The 14,228-nt window shown below is 43.3% G+C and overlaps 1 protein-coding gene across 3 annotated transcripts in view; it reads right to left on the bottom strand.

Annotated features, from left to right (window-relative positions):
- srgap1a (SLIT-ROBO Rho GTPase activating protein 1a) overlaps nt 1-14,228 on the bottom strand; it is a 77,734-nt gene that overhangs the window by 14,758 nt on the left and 48,748 nt on the right. For 2 of the 3 annotated variants that reach the window (XM_070908172.1, XM_070908173.1), the window contains exons 7-15: nt 13,331-13,552; nt 12,597-12,698; nt 7,931-8,128; nt 7,374-7,458; nt 6,226-6,253; nt 4,816-4,921; nt 2,690-2,750; nt 1,852-1,929; nt 1,509-1,643 (exon numbers count right to left, since the gene is read on the bottom strand). In XM_070908172.1, the coding sequence (XP_070764273.1) occupies nt 1,509-1,643; nt 1,852-1,929; nt 2,690-2,750; nt 4,816-4,921; nt 6,226-6,253; nt 7,374-7,458; nt 7,931-8,128; nt 12,597-12,698; nt 13,331-13,552 (1,015 nt within the window). Of the gene's footprint in view, nt 1-1,508; nt 1,644-1,851; nt 1,930-2,689; nt 2,751-4,098; nt 4,133-4,815; nt 4,922-6,225; nt 6,254-7,373; nt 7,459-7,930; nt 8,129-12,596; nt 12,699-13,330; nt 13,553-14,228 lie in introns of all 3 variants that reach the window. The other variant, XM_070908174.1, reaches the window with a different exon arrangement.

The following is a 14,228-nucleotide window of genomic DNA, read 5'->3' as shown; positions in this document are numbered from 1 at the left end:
GTGGCACTTGAAGCAGCCTATTTTATTTGGCTGAGCTGGGGCTCTGCTGGCTGCTAAAAATAGCCCTGTCACCCTCCAGCCACTCTGTGCCATCTGGGATTTGGGCTTCTGGGATAGTGGTGATGTATTTCATTTTTCATGAATCCCTAACTAGGATTCGGCAAGGCTCCTGAGCACTTCAGGGGCTACCATTTAAAGATGTACTTCAATGTACGCTCATACATCACCTACAAACACACACGTAAGCACACCCGCACAAAACATCCCCGCTGCAAATTCCAAAATGAAAGATATCAGAAGCTGCAGTACGCGGCTGTGGCAAAAAAAGCCCCGTCAACTGAGAGGAGTTAAATGGAAAAGTGATCTCGTAGCTGGTCTGAGCTGGTGGGCATTCAGCCCACGCTGCAATCACTGCCATGTTGAACTGGGGAATGTAAACAGGGAATCCCCATCACTCATCCTGCACAAATGTGTAGCAGTACACCCAGGAAACACACACACACACAGACACACTTGCGACTACACAAAAGCCTACATGAACATAAAAACACACATGGCACACTCAAAGCTGCACAAGGTATTACAGCACACGTTGGGTCCATGTGACTCTGTTCATGTTCAATTGTTCTTCAACAGAGGCTAAAAGTCCCCCATGTAATGTCTTAAAAGATCAGAAAAAGCCACACAAAGAGCTGCCTGATCTGTGAACTGACTCACAGCAAAATGACAATGTGACTTTTCTTATGAGGACTTCAGTGTAGATTCAGCTCTGGATTCAAACGCCTAACATTCCACCACGATCCTGTAAGCACGGCCAGCTTTGTGCCACTTACGACAGGTAATATCCTTCTCAGTGCTCAACCAAACACCAAACAGTGCTATCAACATAAAGTGTCAAGGACACATAATAAAAAATATCCAGGAAAAGCATTAGAGAGGTTTCACCTACACAATTATCAGACAGTTTCAATATAAACAAACATAGAATCTGTACAGCCTCACACTGTGTTCCTGACCATAGCACACTGCAGTCCTGCAGTTGTAGGTCTGTAGGAGATCAAAATGAAGGCCAAGTTCGAAGATGGGTGTGGTGTGAGCCAGGGCGCCGGAAGTTGGGGGGTAGAAAGTAGAGAAGGGGCCATTGGTCCCCCCCACTTTACACCCCTGGCCCACATTCATTTTAAGTTGCGGATCACTGTATCACTGTATAGATCCCATCGCAAGATGCTCTCTAGTTGTATAAATGTTTTTCAAAGTTTCAAAGGGAGAAAAGCAATGTGAAGTGTATAAAATAAAGGAAAACTGTGCTCCAAAACTACTGGGGAAATATATTTTCACATGTGCTGTACACTATAGCTTAATTTGTACATGCTAATTTGCTTTTTAAATAAAAAAAAGAAGAAAAGATTCAACAGAAAAACATGTTTTGCCATCATCATCAACAAAGCAATGCACACAGAATAAAACTACCTCACTGAGACACTAAGTGAAAATATGTGTGTTCTTACTGATGCAGGACAGCAGGTCATTGAACCTCTCTTTGGGGAAGAGAGGGTTCTCTAGACCACGGAAGTAAAGTTTGAGAACGCCAGCCACCGAGTTGATGTCATGATTATTCTCGTCGTCCGTCAGAGGGTCATTTCCTAAAACACAGACAAGTGAGCTCATGAATTTATGTTAAACATACCTAATTAAAAACTCAAAAAGCCAAATATGGTTGATACAATGTGTGATAATTAGTTCCTAATTGTACCAAACATTTGGATCTGATAACAATGAAGCAAAGACAAAGATCATCTATAGTTCCAGGTGATAATGTGTAGTTAATATAGTTTAACAGACATCATGTACCTCTTTCAAATGAGTTCTTGATGTCATTGACTTCCAGGTGGGATCCAGATACACGAAATATTCCTTGGTGTTGGAGGCCTGCACAGAGAAAGACAAAGAAAGAAAGTAAAGGAAGAGCACAGACACACTCAGTAAGTCCACTCTGATGGTCACAGAAAAAATAAAGCCTATTTTAGTTGGACCTAAGAGGCACATCCTGTTCGTTAAGCCCCTTCACTTTTCTAATTAAGGATAATTAATGAGTCAGGGAGACCGCAATCAAGCTTTACTAAAGTGTCTTTCAGCTGGGATTAGGACTTAATAAGGGGAGAGGTCAAGGGTCAGGAGGAGGCATGATTAGTCTGCTGCTTGTCTTTTTTCTCTCTCTGTACGTCATCAAAGATGCAGAGGACGAGCCTGCAGACCATGAGATCTCACAACTGTCATATCTTTAAGAGTTTACATTCTCTCAGAGTGTCTTTTTCAATCTGGTTTAAAACCAGTACTGTAACTCATCACTTGTGCCAGGCTACGCTGTCTGTCTGTTTGTCTCACGGCATGTTTGGGAAGCTGGGATGGAAAAGGGCTGCGCCGTTGTAAACAGGATGGAATCTGCATTTTCCCATGACTGCAACACACTGAAACTCTGACATGAAAAACTATGTACACGCCCCAACAATTAACGCCTGGCAATCACTGAAGTGTCACTTTTCACCAGAGTCAGATAGACTTGGAAATGAAACAGGTTGCAGTTGATTTATGAAAAGAATTAATCAAAGAAAACTAGAGATAAATAATTTATGGTTGCTTAACTGAAGTGACAAAATGTCTATACACTGTACAACAACAACCAACTCACCGTATAAATTTATGAAGCGAATACAGCTTTCAACCACACGGGGGATAGCTTGTCCAGAGTCCTTTGAAGGCAAAGTAAAAATACCCAACTGTCAAATCATGTATGACTTTTTTTATTACACGTACAAGAACTAGAGCCCGACAGATACTGGACTTTTGAGAACAATTGAGATAAAAATCTAACAAAATGTATTGTCTTTTCTTTGTTTTTACATAAATTAAAAAAATACATTTTGTGCTAAATATATATCAAAGTAGAAAAAGTTGTGTAAAAAACTTTTTTTTTTAACCAAACAACAACAAACCAGTACCAGTAAATATTAAACATTACATTTTGATCAGTAAACATAATATACAGATAAAGATTTCATATATCTGTGATGTCCCTATACAGATACAGGTGATATCGGCCTGCTGGTGTATCGGTCGGGCTCTAACAGAAACCGGTTAATGTGATGTTAAAGTATATAAACATGCACACCCAGTGTAAGTGAAGTTGGTAGGTTAAGATACAAAGTGAGGGTTACCTTTTTGAGATCTTACTGAGACAGACTGAGTTCTGACTTCTCCACCTGTTTGATTGTTCATGCCCAGTCTCCTATAATAACTCACTGATTATGAAATTTCGCAAAGTTACAAAAACAAGCATGTACAAACCTGTTGTCAAACACATGTCAGTTGGCCTCCAGTGTTGCTAAATATACTTTATGTCTTGTTATGCTAGCAATCAAGTGCACCCTGTGTTTAAATCAACGAAACCTTATCTAAAGAGCCACACACTCAGTATGGAGCTCAGGGCAGAAGTGGTGAGATGAGAGGAGCTGCACTGTCCCCCTTCAGAGAAAACACATTCCTCTCACGTACTTAGACGTGGACTACACTCCTGTTCCACCTCGATGCCAGCTGCTCCTGCGGCTCAGTGCTGGACAGGGACTCAGTACATGCTTTTAATGATACAGTGGATCTGTTTACAGCCCTCGGGGGTATACACCCGGTCCAAACACAGCGACCATGCCAAAATCGACTATCTATCGTTGGAGTGGAGCTGTGAGGGTTGAAGCGCAGGCCTGGTGCTGCAGGATTATGTAATACTATCCCTTTGGATGTGTGAGACTGGGGATGACTGCTTTGTATCACATGAATTCAATACCAATTTTGAAGTTGGGAAACGGTTCATGCTGGGAATTTTCCAAACACAATTGAAACTAAAGATACAATTTGCTGCAACATCTCTGTTTAAGGAGAAAACCTTCAATTCAGTCTGTCTCAGTCTACTCACAGAAGTCAGGTAACAAATACAAAATACAGACAAACACAGCATGAGGTGAAAGTGTTGTTAAGGCAGGACAGATAAAGGAAGTGAGCGCAGGCAAGCAGCATGGGCCCCCCAAGACGCCTCAAGGTGTCTACCTGATGTCGAGCGTGTGAGTTCCGTCGTCCGCGGCTACAGAGAAGTGTCGCAAGAGCCAGAGATGGACGGAGAGACAGAAGAGAGAGAAAAGCAAGACCCAGATTAGGACCACAGCAGCTGCCCACCAAAGCTTTTACTAAGAGCGCACCCTCATTCCACTCTGTGCTGGCATCAAACCCGAAAGTAAACGATAGGAACTAGACAGGACCAGGCGGGGCCGGACATGGTCACCAGCGAGAGGTAGTGAAGAGGCCGGAGGAGGGAGGCAGCACACCTTATCAGTCTGGCATCCGCTCCATGACTGCCATTTATCCTGCTGTTTTTCACTGGCCTCTGCCCTCGCTCTGGAGGAGGAAGAGAGAATATCTCTGCCAGAGCAGCTCAGTGATGCCAGGTCAGCAGTGAGTCAGGGGAGCTGACTGAGACAAACATTTATCCCTCAAACTGCTGCTCCTCTCCTCCTGCAGCCCTCCGAATCTATCAGTGCCACCCTTACATCTCAGACGCAGACCGACAGAGCTCACTGACTCATGAGGAAGGTTTCCAGAATCCATCTTAGCACAAATATGTTGTTTTTTGTTGTTGTTTGTTGGTAAAAGATAAATCAAAGCTAAGATGCTTTGGGGGAACCCACCAAAATGGCCAGAAAGCCAGAGCAAGACAGAAAATAGATAGGAGGAGGAGCAATGTCAAGCGAGCAGACTGGTAATCAGTACCTTGATAAATGACTCCAAATTGCCATTAAATAACCTAACATTAAAAACAGAGCGGGGTCTAGCCCGCCGGGTGCCAGTGAGGGTTTTGAACGGCCCATTGGGATGTCTAGAATACAAAGAATGCATCAGAATAAGTAAACAATGCAGTTTTCCTTTCAGAGTTGGTTCATCTATTCTCCAACAACCTTTGTCCTTCACAAACTTGAACTGAAGTTGAGGCTGACTCATCTTTAAAACCCCTCGACTCAAGATGATGGACAGGTGAATGAAGGTATTTTCAGACGCTGCTGAAACCCGTGAATGAACTTTCTATCTATTCTATAATCCTGTCTTTTCTTTCTCCACAAGATATCACAGGCCAGTGAAATATCAGACCCACTGGGAGCATCGTATGTGTCAGCATCCACCTCATGACGGGCCCCGCGGGGGGGTTTGCCTCTCTTAGTTTGTGTGGATGTGTATGTGACTTAATGCAATTTGGCTTCTTGTAACCTGTAGGACTGAAATAAAAAAGAGTCAGCGACTTTGCTGCTCAATCATAGTGACAGAATTATTCAGCGAGAAAGGCCTGAAGATGTTTTAAATATCTGATCATGCCAGCACAAAAGATGAAACCCTTGCTAAAACATCATTAGGCACCCCAGCAAGGAGTCAGCAAATGTTCTACTGTCCTTCAGCCTTGACTGTTTTGATTATAAAAATAGCAACAAAAAAAAAGACAAAATAACATGTAGAGGCAAAGTACAATTAATCTTCTCTTTTCTCCTGACTGATCATTCACTACGAGTGGCTCCATAACTGTTAAGCCTACACAGCTCATGGTATATATATTTAATTTCTGTAAAATCATATATAAGTGAAATATGCAGCCTCACTAAAAATAGTGACCAAAAAAAAACTCAATTACTTAATTAGCTACTTAATTACAGTAATGGGAGTACAAGTTGATTCCACACTTGAACATAAATGACGATCTGCTTTCAAAGATTCAACTGATCCTTCTGTTCCTATTCGCTCCTCTTTTGTTCTTTAAAATTGGCTCTAAAACATTTACATTTCATGCAAATTCTTTCTCCTCTCGTTTCTTAGATTTAACATTCTCCACTCCACCACCTGTCATTCTCTTTAAAAGGCCTGACATACGGTTCTGTTGGGAATGGGAAGAACAGTAACGCCGCCACATGACACCAGGTTGGGCTTAGAAAACATGGAGGCTGGCACATCTGCTCAGTGCTCCTCTGCTTTCATGGTCACAGAAGACTTGACTACATGAGAATTCCCTGAGGCGGACTGTCGTCGCCTTGATGAGCTGCAACACGTCACGAACGTTTCTGTCGCTGCTGAAAGGAGAGTGGACTGGATGTGTAACTTGAATATGCACAGGTCCTGAAGTGTGAGTGTGTACTTTACCTTGTGGTCATGTAGTCAGCTCTGTGGCCTGCGGGAAAAAGAGAGAAAAGAGAAGAGATGACAGGGGAAGTTAGACGTGTGGACACGCTAGGACCTGTCTCTGAGGTCCCTGCGGTGCATTTTGCATACGCCTAGTGAAGCATTTGAAGCCTGCCATCTGTCCGCAACCGCTGGCCTCTTGAGCAGCACAAACAAAACCCATACACACACCTACTCACACAAACAACTCATAGCTTGCACAGAGACCTCAACAGGCAACACTTAAGCTACATTACAATTACAACACGAACAAACATCCAGCAGGGACACAGCTGTACATTTACAAGTGACGTAGGCACACAGACACACTCATCATTATAGTAATACACAGAGCTACAAGTTTGGACAGGCAAAGTAAGATTAAGCACAAAATAGCTTCCAAATGGTTTTTGGAGAACAGGAGTAGTTTCGAATGTGTGGACATCTGTTCCCATGAACATTGTCTGACCTGTCTGTGTGTCTGAGTGACTCATACTGCACTTCAGCTCATTGACAACAATATGATTAAAGGAGCATGTGGGAGAAGCAGGAGGCTTTTCTCTTCCTCGTTAGCATGCGGCTCCATTTGTCATTAAGCGGACAGTTTGACTGAGACCACCAGGACTGCTGGTTAGAACAACGGCTGTCAGACACTCTCTGGTTGACAGAAGATTAGCTGAGGGCCTCCAGGAGATCCCACCAATGTAGAACAAGGAGAGAGCGTCGGTAATGACCGCCACCCCTCTAATACACGGCAGTCCATTAAGTTGGGAGCAAATCAATCACTAAGACGGATAATACAAATTCACAATCCCCCTCAGCTCTGGCTTGCCTGGCTAAAACCCAGATTACAATCTAGGAGCTTTGAGTAGTGGAAAAAGAAGGCAAACAATGGGAAATTTGCCACGGAAAAGACTGAAATTGCTCAGTAAGGAGACAGAAAATAAAACAGATAAAATTCAACAATTATTAGTTATGTTGCCTGTTTAGACACTGATTAGGGCTAATACGTCCTTGTTTTGGCTGGAGGACGGCGACACACAGACGGGTGAAAGTGGATTTGACATTGAGAGGTAAGAATCACTCAGTGTGACAACAGGGGTATAAAAGTAAAGGGATCGTGACTGTACCTTCACCGAGTGTCCTCTTCAGCAAGTCATGTTTGGCCTGCAGTTTGGAGATGAGATTACTGCCCTCCAGAAACTCCCGGAATTTCTGTGGAGAATTGAGAGTAATTACACGGCGGCCCCAAGTGCCAGCCAGAGCACCCGCTCTTAAGACAGCAATCTACGAGCCGAGGGCAAAAGGCACGCTGAGAGTCTTTTTAAAGCCTTTATCAGAGCATGTCCATCTTCAGACTGGAACAGGATAGCAGTTAGCCTTACAGAATGGAAATATTTTGGGAGACTTACCTCTCTGCCAGCTGATCAAAGTTTTCAAAAGCGGCTTGGTGCATGATATTCAATAATAATCCTAATAATAATAATAATTTTCCAGAAATTAAAGTCCAGATAAAAGCTTTGAGTTCATTTTCTCAGAGTATATAATCCGGCATTTTCACTTCTTTAAAAACATCAAGTATAGAAAGCTAACCAAGGCATCAAAGAGAGTCTATACGAGAGATACATTTCTATTTGCACACAGAAGACATCTCTGAAGTCTTTCGCCTTTGTATTTCTCCACTCACCATGAAGTAGAACTGCTCTGTCTCCTGCTGGTTGGCCCTCCTCTTGGCAATGCTGGGTTTGCTGAGGTACGTCTCCGACACAGTGGACTTGACCGACTCGGTGGACCGGCTGTGGTGGAAACACTCGGACACGTCGTAGTCTTCGATGGTCACCATGTCCTGGATGGTGGTCAGGGTGGCCTCTGACGTCTTTTTGATCTGGAGACACAAGTGATGAGGGGGAGAATGAGGAAGAGTTGAAGAATTGGTCGGAGCAAATCTTCACTATCACCCTGTTACCATTACAGCATAGCTTGTATATCACACTCCCTGAAAACCTCTCTTGCTATCCCATGACACTGAAACATTCAGGTGTTTTCTGACAAGATGCATGTTCCTAAAAAATCCACCAGCCCCTGAACATGACTTCCAGCCAAAGCAATCAATTTGTGTGCACTCAGAGGGGCCAGAGGTGAACAGTGTCTGCTGGAGATGGTCCATTCAGTCGCAGGCTTTTAAGATCCATTTTAATAACCGCCTCTTCCCTGTCAACAGGAGTGCTTCTGCCAGAACTTACAGACGTTAGGACTTTGCCACGCAAAAGACGTTCAGCCAGTGCAAGTGCTGCAGGACTTGACTGTGTCCAGTATATGATGACATCAGATGACAGAGGATTTGACTAACAAATGAGAGGGCAAATGAGTTTGTAACAGTTCCATAAACATTTAAGAGACCAAAGCAGACACAAATTGATTGTATAGACCGTAAATAAAGAACTTGCAGAACATCTGTGAAGCATTACTTTAGCATGGCGGTGCTTTGAGCTCAATGCTAACATCAGCATGCCAACAAGCTCACAGCGATACTGAAAATGTTACTACGGGGATGGTTAGCAGGTGTAATGTTCACCATGTTCACCATCTTAGTGTAGTGTATTAGCATGATAACAGTTGGTAATTAGCACTGAAAGTGCAGCTGATGGGAATGTCATTGCAGGTAATACCTTGAACCAATTAATGGCGCTAGATTGAAAGTCAAGGGATCACCGAAGTTATTCCAATTCATCCTGAGGCGACCGTGAATGTTTGTACCAAATTCCAGTTCAATCCAGCCACAGTGACCATTCTGCCTTATGTTTAATCCTTCAAATTTGCTGACGAACCGCCCAGTTTACTAAAATAATACCATATAGAGCCATATAGGCTAGGGATATTTGCAGAACAAGGAGAAATAGGAATAGGAAGAGAGTTAAAGATAAAGGAGACAAACAGACAGAGAGGAAGAGTCTAGAGACTGTCAAGTGTGAGAATGAATCACTGATGTGGAAAAGCTGCAGAGGGAAAGAGACCATGCTGATGTAGAAATGGCAACAACAACCTCTCAGGAAAAATTCAGCAAAGCGCTTCATTCAACAGAGACACACCGGGGGGGGGGGGCTCGATTGTGTGTGGTGTTAAAAGGTGGGGGCACCACAGGTCAACGGGGCCCAAAGTGAGATGCAGCTGGAATTCCTCCTAATTATTCTTAATGGTCAGGACCCCCACTCAAAGGTAGTGACCTCATTTCTTAGTCATTAAGTGAGTCTGACCTCTGTGCTAATGAAAGAACAAGGTTGATTCCTGGTATAGCTGTTACACACACCGAGACAACAGTCTATTATTGCATGTTGTTTTTGAACAGCTTGACCTGTGACTCATTTGGCCTACAAAAAAAGAACAAAAAACCCACCTGAAAAGCAAGCTGGACATCTCTCTCATGTGCTACACTGATGGATGACAGTGCTGACACACATGCTTGGGCACACAATGTGGATGTAGTTACAGTGTCATCCATCCCATCATGAAGCAAAAACAAACTGCAGGTTTGAACACGAATAATGACAGCGTAGAAAAAGTAAATGGGGGATTCTGCTATCAAAAAACTTTGCAAAAACATCATCCTGTCTTGGGACAATAGTCGGGGATTGTCATTTGGTGATCAAAGGAGTGATTTTCTGCACGAGAATGAGATAGACCCTGCTGCCAAAAACAGACACAGGAAACATCACTTTACATGCGCTGGTTTTATCCACGGCCCCTAAAATAGGTAACTTACAGTGACTACAGTACAGTATAGTCATTAGTTACACGTTCTGAGTGAGTTCGGTCTCTGTCGCCCCGTGTCCCTGGCCCCCGTGGAGGCGAGAGGCCCAGCTGTCATCATGAAGACAGGACCCATGCATGCGAGAGAATCGCTCCCAGTGAAAAAGCTGTCAGGTTTATCCATTATTCAGCTGACGAATAGTTACCAGTGTTCATTGCTGGGCTCAATTACAAATAGAGCTCTTAGTGAGACTCGGTGGATATGCCCATTAGTCCTTGTAGCTGCACAGCAGACCTGACGAGAGTTCCTGGGATTGAATGAAGTTTGTTTATTTTTAATAAAGAACCATGACTCAGGTATTTCCTACGGTGGCATACAGACAGTGCACCAATATGAGCAGCTATATATGAGTCTGGCTTTCTTACAGCTGTCATTCACTGGACTGAAAATAACTTCTGTACTGTCAAAGTCCAAAATAATTCCCTCGTCGCACTTTAAAATCAATGTTATTCTGCAGGGCAGCGGCACAACATCACTAACAGTTATTTCAACATCCATCATCACATCTCAAAAGGCAGACTGCTGTCCATAGCTTTCAACGGACACTGTCGTAAGTGTGTAATCTTCTGATCATCCTGCACACACATACAACCCCCCCCCCACACACACACACACACACAGGCTTTGATGTGCCTCCCTGAGATTTATCCGAAGAAAAACAAACACTCCCTGCAAAGGAGATGGTAGATTGCCAGAGTTTAGCGTGAAACGTCTTGAGAATAACCGTTCAGCGTGCTTGTATATCTTGTGAGACGAAAGACGAAAAAGAGCAGAGGAGGAAGATCAGTCTCTCTTTCACACGGAGGCAAACGAGATCTAAATGGCCAGATTATTACATCGAGAAAAAAACCCGAGATGAACCACACTGACTGAGTAGCTGAAATGAACGATGTCCTCAGAGAGCAGACTTTTTAATGAAGAAAAATTCAATTGTAATTTCTGCTGTGAGACACCCAGCAGGGCTTAGAAAGAGTGAGATCCACGTCCACGAGTTTTCTCTCCACGTCACAAACCCACCCACCACTGAGTAAATTATTCAGCAATGTTTTCTTACAGGAGTCAAAGAGGTTTGAGGAAACAGCTGCACTTCTATTAAGCACTGCCCTGCAGCCTTTCCTGGCCGGATAAAGACAGACTCTCTCTTTCTCCCTTGTACATTTGACAGCCGTGCTTGTAGGTCGTCACAGTGCTTTGAAAGTTCATTTTTCAAGGATGTATCTGGCACACTGTGCCCGGGGAAGAGAGGCCATCTGGTGATCCTAACACAAGGCAGCAGCGCCCTCCAATTCTGACCCACCAGGACATCCGCTTCAGCGAGGCAGGCGGAAAAGGACATCAAGCAACCAGGGCTTGTCATCATACCCTCACACACACAAACACACAGGGGTGCATGTGTATGTGCCCAGTTACAGAAATACTGTGCTGTATACTGAACTGTGATGACACCAGCAGGACCCTGACCAGCCCTGATACACAGCATAAAACAAAACACTGGGTCTGAATGATACTTGGTGCTGCAACTTCAATTTAGAACGATAGAAAACACAGAAAAGCAAATCCTTACATCTGAGAGGCTGCAAACAGTGAATATTTGGCACTTTTGATTGATTAAATGACTGAATCTGTTATAACATTGTGACTGATTAAATGTCAGTTGATTGACTAATCGATTAATTGACCTTTTGTTTCAGCTCTAGTAATTAACATACTCAAATAAGCCCAAAAATACAGCTATCCTATCCATCATCTATCATTCCAGTAGATGTATTTTCAGTCAATATAACTAAAGTGTCGACAATGTGATCAAAAGGAGTCTGAAGTCACAGTGGATATATAGGAAGTTGAGTGAGAGTTGACTCCTGTGTTTGTGTTAGTCTTTGTAGCGGGATAAAAGAAAGAAAGTGCACTGATGTGGAGGGAGGGAGAGAAACAGAGAGGCAGTGAGAGCTCAGAGAGAGGAAGCAGGTCAGACGTGATTCAAAAGGGCAGCCTGATGGACGTGATTGCACTCTGTGAAGCTGTGGCGCTCATGGTATTTCTCCCCTATTGGCTTTTGTTTTATGAAAAATGTTGGAGTTAGTCAAGCATGCTGCAGACAGATTAAAACAATACAGCCTGAGAAGCAGAGACCCACCTCCAATGTCAAAACAGAGAAACACAGGACAGGTTTGTGCAAATAAAAAGCGAGACAGTGAATTCTACCGGTGGGAGCAAAATGGAGACTTCACAGAGAGGGTTTGATGGCTTCCTGCAGGGCATGAGAGAGAGGAAAATACAGAGTGTGCATGTGTGTGTCTGTGTGTGGTGTGTATATGCAGAGATCATCAGCAACTATTCTCCGTCTCACCTTGGATGACTTCTGGCTAAAGTTAACTTTCTTTAGTAGCTGTAACGTTCTGTAACAGTTAGCATCTTGCAACCAACAAATAGCAGCATAACGAAACTCCTGCATCTCTGGCAGACAACTAAACGGGAGCAGCAGCAGAGAATAGTTTTGACCCCTTCACACATCACCTATATAATTAATTTATTTGCGCCATTTTACCTCTTCGTTCTCGATCTTCAGAGTAGCCAGGCGAGACTGAAGCTGCTGGAACCTCAGGATGAGCTCTCCATTCACCGGTGGCTGCACCGAGATCTGACACACCTGGAGGAAAAAAAGAGGAAACACATTGTCAATGAACAGGAACCTGAAATTACAACCTGCTGAAGGAACAAGGAGACCATGTAACCTCTGGTTTAAAACAGGACGCAGGCATCCAAATTCTTCTTCAATTGCAGAGCAAACCGCAGTGACTTCTGCCAAATGAATGCAGACAGCCACACAACAACAGCTAGTAAACAGACATGATATCAGCACTGGTAGTGCCAGCCAAACAGTAAAACTCATAACACATGTTGAGCTACATGGCTGCAGGGGGAGAATTAACACATGATTTGTCAAATTCAGTGCCCCATAAAACCTGATCTGGCAGCCCAGGCGCAGTAAAACGCAGCATTTAAGCCACTGAAAATCAGACCTCATTAACTTTGAGACTTTTTTTTCATCAACTCCAAATTCACTTCCATGTTATTCAGTGTCTTGTAAACAAAGCATCTTAAAACTAATGATATGAGTAAGGTTTATTTTAGCAGTTTTTTTCTCCAAATACAGTTCTGGGAATTTTAGAGTCATTGTAATTTAACAAATTAATCAATTTAATTATGAACCATAATATAAATATAAAATTATCAGATATTTTCAACATTATAGCTGCTATTGTTGACAGAACTATTTACCTCGTCTCCCATGTGAGGCTGGAACTCAAATTTTGTCGGTGGGCAGAAAGCCGTAGGGTACATCTCCATGAACCTCTGCCGGTCACTTCGTGGGTCCAGACTGTCCACGGCATTCTCTATGATGTCAAGACCCTCGTGGCGTGACGTCTCCAGGTTGTATTCGGCCGACAGGTAGGTCCGCAGGGCCCGGTTCAGACTGGCGTGGTACCCCAAATCACAGCACTGGAAGAAAGGAAAGAAGAGGGTCAACTTCAGATGGAAAATCAGGAAGATGAGAAGTTGGGCTAGGGGTTTAAAGAAATTATAAGAAATTAAAACTTGAAATAAAATCCATGATCCACATGAAAACAAAAGGTTCAGGATCCCACTCTGACAGGAAAGATCCTACAGGTCTCATAATACATAACACTAGACTACGGCTACAACTAACAGTTATTTTACTTATTTTCATGAACGACCTGCTGATTACTCAAATAGCTTATTTTGTCTGGTCATCTGTCCAAAATCCAAAAATTATATGTCCAAATGTACCTGTAACTGACTGTTATCGAAAGGTCAATCTGTATTTTTTGACCATATAAGACAAATATCACCAGTAAACAGTCCAGCATTTTCTGAGCCAGCAGTGTTGTCTTGTGGTTACATAATGTTGCCTCCAGGACCTAATGCTGATTTTTAATAACTAGAACCTGGGCCAAGGACTCTCATGGGAAGACACACACGCCACAGGCACCCACAAAAACAGACACACAAGCACGACATGGCCTGAGTGATAGACAAACACGATCACTACCAGCCAGCTTGTACACTTTGTTTTCGACTATAAAAAAGTCTGCTTCATCAATAAACAAATGTGTGTGAGCCTGCACATACAACCCACGCAGAGCGCATCCCACAC

The sequence above is a fragment of the Enoplosus armatus genome, chromosome 6 (genome assembly GCF_043641665.1).
Source record: "Enoplosus armatus isolate fEnoArm2 chromosome 6, fEnoArm2.hap1, whole genome shotgun sequence".
Classification (NCBI taxonomy): domain Eukaryota; kingdom Metazoa; phylum Chordata; class Actinopteri; order Centrarchiformes; family Enoplosidae; genus Enoplosus; species Enoplosus armatus.
The sequence above is the reverse complement of the archived record's forward strand: the minus strand, read 5'-3'. Positions and strand labels throughout refer to the sequence as shown.